Source organism: Cynocephalus volans, chromosome 13 (genome assembly GCF_027409185.1).
Source record: "Cynocephalus volans isolate mCynVol1 chromosome 13, mCynVol1.pri, whole genome shotgun sequence".
NCBI classification, from domain to species: Eukaryota; Metazoa; Chordata; class Mammalia; order Dermoptera; family Cynocephalidae; genus Cynocephalus; species Cynocephalus volans.
Genome location: NC_084472.1, coordinates 42295422 through 42304679, shown reverse-complemented (window position 1 = coordinate 42304679; position 9258 = coordinate 42295422). Strand labels below are relative to the sequence as shown.

General features: G+C 47.3%; 1 protein-coding gene and 2 non-coding genes across 3 annotated transcripts; all 3 read left to right on the top strand.

Annotated features, from left to right (window-relative positions):
- The first annotated feature begins 1740 nt into the window (after window positions 1-1740).
- On the top strand, window positions 1741-1845 carry LOC134362262 (U6 spliceosomal RNA). Its single transcript, XR_010021541.1, has one exon. It is a non-coding gene; the product is annotated as a U6 spliceosomal RNA (small nuclear RNA).
- Window positions 1846-3090: 1245 nt separating this feature from the next.
- Window positions 3091-5379, top strand: LOC134361624 (elongin-A-like). The gene has a single exon (XM_063076640.1). It carries the CDS (start codon window positions 3091-3093, stop codon window positions 5377-5379), a length of 2289 nt encoding a protein of 762 aa, XP_062932710.1.
- Window positions 5380-7250: 1871 nt separating this feature from the next.
- LOC134362359 (U6 spliceosomal RNA) lies at window positions 7251-7357 on the top strand. The gene has a single exon (XR_010021617.1). It is a non-coding gene; the product is annotated as a U6 spliceosomal RNA (small nuclear RNA).
- Window positions 7358-9258: the final 1901 nt, after the last annotated feature.

Sequence of the window (9258 nt, the reverse complement as noted above, 5' to 3'; positions counted from 1 at the left end):
CCTTGACCTGACAAAACGATCTCTACGAAAAACCTGCAGGAAACATAAGACTGACTAATGAAATGCCAAAAGCTTTCCCTTCAAGATTGGGAAAAAGACAATAATGCCTCTTATCCCCACTTCTACGCAACATCTTATTAACGTTGCTGTGATTTGAATGCTTGTCCCCTCCAAAGGTCACGTGGAAGCTTGATCCCCAATGTAGCAGCGTTGAAGGTGGGGTCTTTAAGAGGTGATTGAATCATGAGGGCTATGCCCTCTTGAGTGAATTAATACCATCACGGATGGATGAGTTGGTGGATGGATGGGTTATCACCCGAGTGGCAGCACCAGCTTTATCAGGAGAGAAAGAAGCATATTAGCTCGCTTTGGTCACCCGCACCCTGTGATAAACTGCATTGCCTCGGGTCACTCGGCACATCCCCATCAAGAAGAAGGCCCTCACCAGACAAGCCCATTGAACCTCGGACTTCCCAGCCTCCAAAACTGGACAAACTAAACTCTGTTTCTCTAGATAGACCCAGTTTCGGGTATTCTCTTGTAAACGACAGAGAACTGACTAACACGGAGGTCCTAAGTAGTAAGATTAGACAAGAAAAACAAATACGTGGTGTAAGAATTTTTAAAAAGAGAGAAGGAAGGGAAGAAAGAATTATCCCTGTCTTTGTGCACGGATAATGGAATTACATGTTGAGAAAAGTTCGAAGGCTTCAAACATAAACTGTGAGGATCAGTAAATGAAGTTGCCAATGTTGCTAAAGTAAGATCAGTGACAAAGGCCGGTTGTAAATCTACAAATCGGTAATAAATATAAAACGAAGTAAAAACCAAGAAACCATTTACAAAGCCCTTTACAGTGCCATGAAAACCTAGAAGAGGAGGAGTGGGTGGGGGGAAGATGAAGTCGTCTCCAAGAACAGCAGTGTGGCATTAGCAAAGGGTTCCAGGTTGTCTGATCAGTTTCCCTTTCCTGGTCCACGTACAGGAAGAATATGGTTCAACAGCAGCCACAGATTTTTAGAAGATGCCCACAAGGCCGCAGCAGTGGTCAGTAGCGAAGTGGTTAATCTTCCTCGCGTAAGAACAGAGCGGAGCACTTAAAACGCAAGACTTACTTAACACTCAGCTTAGCTTCATAATGACTTAGAGTTTGGTCGATTAGTACTTAAAAGTACACACTGTTTACAGCTATTGGTATTTCGATAGATGCGTAAATGTCTGAGCGTTGAAAGTTTAGTAAACTTCAGTTCTTCGGAGCAAAACATCGACGTAATGAAATCTTCAATTTCTCTGGCTTTTTTTCAGCGTCCCAACGCAATTAAGAAGAGCTAAGGCATAGAACAACACTCCTTTAAAAAAGTAGTCAACCACCTTATTAATTAGCTCACACTTACACTAGATACTTTTTAATGTAAAAGACTCACCTAACTTTCGAAAAGCACACCGAAAGACACATGACGATTAATAAAAGTGACTCTGTTTCAGGATTATTTGGCCTGTACACACGAATATGCGAATCAGTCGTGACTTTCCAAAAACCGTTCCTGTGTGTTCATACCAGTTGTGATTTATTTGTCTTTAGTCGTGTGGTCAAACGAAAAACACTGAAGCAGTTCCTTCTCAGAGCTTCCGTGGCTTTCGAGTACTGTAGAGGATCCTTACGCTCAGTTGGGTAAAAACCAAGTAGCGGAGGAATCCTGATCGGACATAGCCTCACTCTAGTGGAACATTGAATTTTCTGCTCACTTCAGCCCCACATGTACTAAGATTGGAACGAGACAGAGAAGGTCAGCATGACCCCTGCACAAGCATCACAGGTAAATCTGTGTTTTCCTATCTCTATCTCTTTTTCTACTCTTGATAAAAACTGAATTTCCAAAGTGACATTATTGTTTCAAGGCCAGGCGATCCCAAGTGCAAGCTGCTTCACACTCTGCTGAGGACAAAAGCCATTTTTGAGTCAGTGCCATATCCAAACAGAATTCTAAACGACTCGGTCCTCATCACCTACGGTGGAGCTGAAGACACTGACAAACTCCGTGATTCTAGAAAGGAAAAAGGAGGAAACACTTTTGTTTGGAGTTTGGACAGCTACCATTTTGCAAGCCTGGAATCAAATCCCTCTGTACAAGCATCTCTGATAGGCTGTTTACGTTTTTTGTTTGTTTGTTTGTTATTTTAAGAAAGTCGTCAACAAGGTAAAGATCAGTTTAGGATCTGGAGGTCCCTCTGTCCCAAGTCTTTACCTTCCTATTCATTCTGGTCAGTGTGTTCACTGGCTATTCTGATGGCTGAATGTTTACATGACTCTCTCCAGGGATTCTGGAAAGAGGATGAAGGAAAGATTTCTGAGAAATGCTCCCGCCTAGCTTAGGTTAGGGAGGGTATGAAATGCACTGTCTGGCCTACGGATAAGTGGACAATGAAACTGCTGGGTTCTAGGTCTCTGTGTACACCTGTGTGTGTGTGTGTGTGTGTGTGTGTGTGTGTGTGTGTGTGTGTGTGTGCGTGTGTGTGCACGTGGAGTGTTTCTACAGCATTGCGGAATTGACTCTGTGCGCTATAAAATGCTAAGAGTGGAATTGCTCGGTCAACGCCTATGGGAATTTTTCTTTTCGCTCGATCTTGTCAATATGCTCTACAAACAGGGGGTAGCAATTAGCGTTTCCACCCACTGCATCGGGGAGTACGTGTTTTCGCACACCTTGCTGCCGGTGTCCGGAACTCCACCCACAGAGGTCACTCCTGATTGAGTCCTGGTAACGCAATCAATCAGTCAAGAGGCGAGGAAGCCCAGGACCAATCACTGCTGGTCATCAGGGCGCGGCTCACAGCCCGGGAGCGGGGCGTGCCGGCTTTATAAGGACGGGAGTCCCGCGCTAAGGCTTCTTTCTATCTCGGACAGCGCTTCGCGGCGGTTCTTCCAGGCGGCGGCTCCGCACCCCCAAGCAAAAGCAGCAGGTCAGCCCGGCGGCGGTCGGCGAGGACCCGCGTGCCCAGACCGAGCTGCTCGCTGTACTGAGGACAGAGCTGCGGCCCAAGCAGCGACGCCCGCCCAGCTGCGCCGACGAGGCTGCGCCCGGGACGGCCATGGCAGCCGACGGGGCGCTGCACGCCGTGGTCAAGCTGCAGGCGCGCCTGGCTGCCCACTCCGATCCCAAGAAGCTGGCGAAATACCTGAAGAAACTCTCCGCCTTGCCAGTGACAGCACACTCCCTGGCGGAGACTGGAGTCCGCAAGACGGTCAAGCGCTTGCGCACACACCAGCACGTGGGCAGCTTGGCCAGGGACTTAGCCGCCCAGTGGAAGAAGTTGCTGGTCGTGGCGCGGGACACCCGGCCTGAACAACTGGCCTTGGAGGAGAGCCGTTCCCGAAAGCGCCCCAGGGAGGAGTTTCCGAAGGAGCCGAAGGTGCAGGGCGCCTGCCCAGAAAGCCACGGAGCCTCCGAGAGCCCATCCGACGGCACGGAGCGCGGACACAGAAAGCACAGGAGACTCTCGCAGCTCCAAACACCTCCCAAGGGGTCTCCCGGTGGCGACAGGAGAGGCGGGAGCACCAAGCGCTACACAGTTGCACTGGCTTCCTCCTCAGACTGGGCGTCTTCCGGCGATGGCCACATCCGGATCCGTCTGTCCCTTGCCGGTCCTCACCAGATGTGCGTGGACCATTGCGTGCCCCCGGAGGAGGAGGGCCCCGAGCCCGCTGTTCTCCGCCAGAAGCCTGGAAAAGGCCACGCTGATGCCCCTCAGGGCAGTCCGGGACTCCGTCAAGAGGGACACCTGGGCAAACCCCGGGGGCAAGGGGCCGTCGTGAGCCCAAGCCCGGCGCAGGTATCTTCCCACAGGCAGAAAGGCCCGGCGGGGGCTGGGGACGACGAGATGTTCCCTGCTGGATTCAGCCAGAAATCCCACAAGGCCTTCTCCCCAGAGGAAGGTCCAAGGGCCATCTCGGGGGACAGTACCAAGGACAAACCGCCCTCTAGGCGGGCCAGGAGAGAGAAGGCATCGGAGCTCGGTTGCGTTCCCTCTCTACCCGCCTTGGACGCTGCTCGGGACAACCACCTAGAGGAGAAGAGGGACAAAGACTCTGACGAACCCAAAGCAGACGAAACAAAGAAGCCAAGCCCAGAAGGCTTAGACACAGGAGAGGGCGCAGGAGGCCTGCTGCCCACGGTGCCAGGCAAGCTTTCCAACAAGCTCAGCACTCGAGAAGGGATACGCAGACCTTCCACCTGGGAGAGCTCCCTCCCTGAAGAGGAGGAGTTGGCAGATATGGAGGCTGACTCTGAGCAGCCTGCTGTGCCCTTTGAGGCATACTCCACCTATGGCCGGCCTTGGAAGGGAAAGGAAAGGACGGTGAAAACTCTGGCCACTACTCTGAGAGTCAAAGACCTTCACGAGACGGACTCTAAACGCACTCGTGAAAATGGGAGCCTGCTTCCCAGACTAGCCAAGGTGCAGGAAAATGAGACAGAGGAGCCGCCACCGCCCGGAGCGCACGTAGCCAAGCTGAAAAGGGTCCCCACCGACGCCCCGCCGGTGCTGCCAGACCTCCCGTTACCCGGGATGCGGGCCAGTGACAGGGCACTGTCTGTCCTTGAACTGATGTCCTCCTTCCCGCCAGAGATACACGCACTCCCTTCCCCCCAGCAAGAAGAAGAGGGTGGATTTCCTACGGGACGCCGAAGGAACTCGAAGATGCCGGTGTACTCGGGCCCCAGGAGCGCCGGCCTGCCTAGAACCGTGACTGCGTGTGAGCGGCGGGTGTGGGCCCTCGGGACCAGCGTCCCTGCTGTCCGGGAAGCGGGGGGAGACCCGTGTCCTGCTCCGGAGCCCGCGTGGAAGGGGTGCACGCCCGATCAGCCAGGTCGCATCATCGAGAAATACAATCCCACACTAGCGAAAGAAACGGGCCACTTATGGAAAAGGCGCTGTCAACGAGACTTTAAGGAAGCCCGGCCGGAGGAGCACGAGTCGTGGCGGGAGATGTACCTGCGGCTCCGGGAGGCCCGAGAGCGGCGGCTCCGGCTGGTGACGATGAAGATCCGCTCTGCACGCGCCGAGAGGCCCAGAGGCCGACAGACACAGATGATCTTCTTCCACTCTGTGCTCGACAAGCCTTGTGAGGTTCCCAGGAGGCAGGAAAAGCCTGCCTCGGGAGGAGCGGCCATCCCCGATAAAGCCGAGGTGCAGCCGGCCCCACGCCCACAGGAGAGCAGCCGGCCCCCCTCCAGCAGCACCGGTGGCCACAGCCGCTTTCACCCGCTCCCTGCGAGGCCCCCCTCCTGCGGCCCCAGCACCAGGAAAGCCGCCGCCAAGAAAGTAGCCCCGCTCATGGCCAAGACGATCCGAGATTACAGGAACACATACTTCCGCTGATGAGCTGAGGACTCGCCTTGGATAGGGTACTCGGCGGGTGGGTTGGCGGTGGGGGAGTGGTTGGTAAGGAATACAAGGTCTTTTCCAGTTCGGGACGGAGGATGTACAGGTGGACACACTTGAAAAATGGCTGATTGGGGCCGAGCCTGTGGCACACTTGGGAGAGTGCGGCGCTGGGAGCGCAGCGACGCTCCCGCCGCGGGTTAGGATCTTATTTTTTTGTTGTTGTTATTTTTTTTTTTTTTTGTCGTTTTTTCGTGACCGGCACTCAACCAGTGAGTGCACCGGTCAGTCCTATATAGGATCCGAACCCGCGGCGCGAGCGTTGCCGCGCTCCCAGCGCAGCACTCTACCAAGTGCGCCACGGGCTCGGCCCGGGTTAGGATCTTATATAGGAATGGCCGGTGCACTCACTGGCTGAGTACAGGTCACGAAAAAGACAAAAAAAAAAAAAAAAAAAAATAGCGCGGGGGGGGGGGGGTATGACTGTAGTATAGAGCAATAGAAAGCGAGGTTTTGTCTCAGTACCGAGAATGGCTTGCAGTCTATAACTCATGAATTTTTCAGTTCTGTAATTTTTCGTTTAATACTTTCACACCACAGTTGAGCGTAGGTAAGTGAAGTCGTTTAAACCAAACCACAAATAAGGGAGGGTTACTATATTCTTAGATGCACATTTGTGACCATTTATTGGAAACCATTGTTCCTTCAGATATCTGTCTACATCCAAAATGCTAGAATACCGAGTGCTGTTGACAACCTCAAGGTGCTACAGGCAGAAAAGTTGGATTTCTAGGCTTGATAGGATACCGGACCCTATCAAGCGCTCTGTCCTAGGAATGAATACGGAAGTTAAGCTGCCCAGGCTCAGTTTCCCATTCTATATGTGGCGCAGAAATATCTCAGTCATTCAAACTGGATTCAGATATTCCTGGATTGAGGGGCTTGCTCCAGGCACAAGCAGAAACAAACCTAAATCGCCTCTATGGAAAGACAACATTCTTCATCTTAAACTATTTTTAAAAATTCGATTTTGTGCTGGAGGTAGCTGTAATTTAATGTTTGTTCTCTCCAAAGTTGGATTCATAGTGGGGCAGTGTTGATAGGCATGGCATTTAAGAGGTGATTTAATCATGATGGCTATGCCTTTATCAAGGGTATAATCCAATCATGGGTTCACGGGTTAATGGATGAATGGGTAATCAAGGCAGTGGCACTAGGAGTGCTATAATAAGAAGCACATTAGCACACTTTTGTCCTCCTTGTTTACCCGATATCCTGCACTGCCTTAGTACTCCCAGCAAGAAGGCACTCACCAGATGTGCCCTTGAACTATCGACTTTTCAGTTTCCAAAAGTGTAAGAAATAAATTTCATGTCTTTATACATTATCCAGTTTCAGGCATTCTGTTACAAGTGACCAAAAACTGACTAATACTGAGGTCCTAACCAGTAAGATTAGACAAGAAAAATAAATACATCATGTAGAAATTAAAAAGAAAGAATTAACCCTGTCTTTATTCATGGATAATGGGATTGCATATGCAGAAAATTCAAAGAATCAACATGAATTAGAATTAATAAATGAGTTTAGCAATGTGGCTCAAATAAGATCAATTACAAAAATTGAATTGTAATTCTATGTATCAGTGAATTAATTATGGGTTTCCAAAAACCATTCCTGCACATTGATACAAATTATTATCTGTTTGTTTAATTTTGTAGTCAAATTAAAAACATTTGAGCAATTATTCCTTTGAGCTTCCTTGCCTTTAGAGCATTTTAGAGGATCCTTACACAAAGGTTGAATAAACAAAGTGGGAGAGGTATATCAATTGGATATAGCCTTATTTTATTTAAACACTAAATTTAGTGTTCTCTTCAGCAACACATATACTAAAATTGAAACAATATAGAGAATATTAGCATGGCCCCTGCACAAAGGTGACAGGCAAATTCATGAAGTGTTTTATATTTTTAAAAAAATAGAAATAAAAGTAAACACTAAATTTAAAATGGAGTAGAAGAAAATTCTTTGTTTTAGATCTTTGCTACCCAAAGATCACCAGCAGCATCAGTATTACACAGGAGCTTGTGATACAAATCTGTACTAGGGTTCTACAAAGAGACAAAACCAACTATGTACATGTATGTATGCATATGTGTGTGTTTGTGTGTGTATGTATATATGTGTATATATGCATATATATAAAGAGATACTGTGTGTGTGTGTATATATATATATATAATGTGTGTATATATATTCCTGCACACAGGTATGTGTATATATGAGGATACTTCAAAAAGTTCATGGAAAAATAAAATTAAAAGATAATATGAATTTATGAACTTTCTGAAGTATGCCTGTGTGTGTGTATGTTTGTGGTGTAAGGAGATTTACTAAGAGAAACTGGCTCAAGAGATTATAGAGGCTGGCAAGTCCCAAGATCTGCAGTCAGCAAGCTGGAGACCCAGGAGAGTTGATAGTGTAGTTCCGGTTTCAGTTTGAAGGCCCGAGAACCAGGAGAGTGGATTGTGTAGTTCCAGTCCAAAAGCTGGCAGGCTCAAGACTCCAGGAAAGCCAATATTTCCATTTGACTTTAAATGTGGGGAAAAACAACAATGTCCCAGTTTGAAGGCAGTCAAACAGGAGGAATTCTATCTTACTTGTAATAGACTCAACCATTTTTGTTCTATTCAGGCCTTTGATTGGATTTGGCCCACTCACATTAGGGAGACCAATCTTCTTTACTCAGTCTACTAATTCAAATGTTAAACTCATCCACAAATACCCTCACAGACAATGAAAATAATGTTGACTAAATGTCTTAGCACTCCACGGCCCAGCCAAATTGACACATAAAATTAACTATCACAACACCTCACCCCAAGACTACTGGATCAGAGCCTGAATTTTCAAAAAGTCCCAGTTGCTTAATGTGCATGTTAAAGACTAAGAAGCTCTACAAAAGTGTGATCGATTTGCTAGTCAGAAACGAAACTTGCCAGAGTTCTTGCCCTTGAGTAGCTTATGGTCTACTAAGGAATCAACAAGTAAATATTCAACTATAATTTCCTGAGATAAGGGTTGTATGGTGATGTGTACTCACTGCATCAAGGAGGGACACTTTATCCAGTTGGTAAGGAGGCTGTACAAGAAAGACAAATCCAGATCCTAAAGAACAAGATTTACAGGGCAGAGAAAGAGAAGCTCATCAAGGAGACCAGGAAGTAAAGTAGAAAACTAGAAGACTGTAGTGTCATGAAAACCAAGAGAAGATAAATTTCCTAAGAAATTTATCCTTGTCAGTGCTCCCATTTATGGCTATTTCAAAACACCAGTACCATGTTTTAATCTCGTAAGTAGTAGGAACTAAGTCATGTTTATTGTATAAGTTAATGAATAAATGCATATTTACCTCAGTGTTAACCAAGTGAAAACCAGGATATGAATTCAAAAGTGACTGACACCCATTCTCCTGCTTAGCCACCAGCTCCTACCCTATCCAAACAAATAACCATATTAAAATAAAATCTGAATATATTAACATATGTATGAGAAATGCCTAACTTGAAAGCAACCAAAATTAAAGTTATTTTTTGCATATGAATCATATATTAATTGATTTCTTAAATCTGAAACCACCTCCTTGCAACAGCAACTAGTATGATTCTTTGTACTAAGTAGGCATTCAATAAATATCCAGATAAAAAACATTCTAGAGACCATTTATCTCTGCTCCCTCCCTAACCACATTAAAGTAATGGCAAAGGAATAAAAATCTATGATCCATCAAGGACAAATAATCCAGAGGAGGAGGTGACAACAGACAGATATGTCAATAAAATCAACAGATGAAGCAAATGGATAAATGCCAGC

Coding starts and splice junctions, on each gene's coding strand:
- LOC134361624 (XM_063076640.1), top strand. CDS start 3,091: ATGGCAGCCGACGGGGCGCTGCACGCCGTGGTCAAGCTGCAGGCGCGC.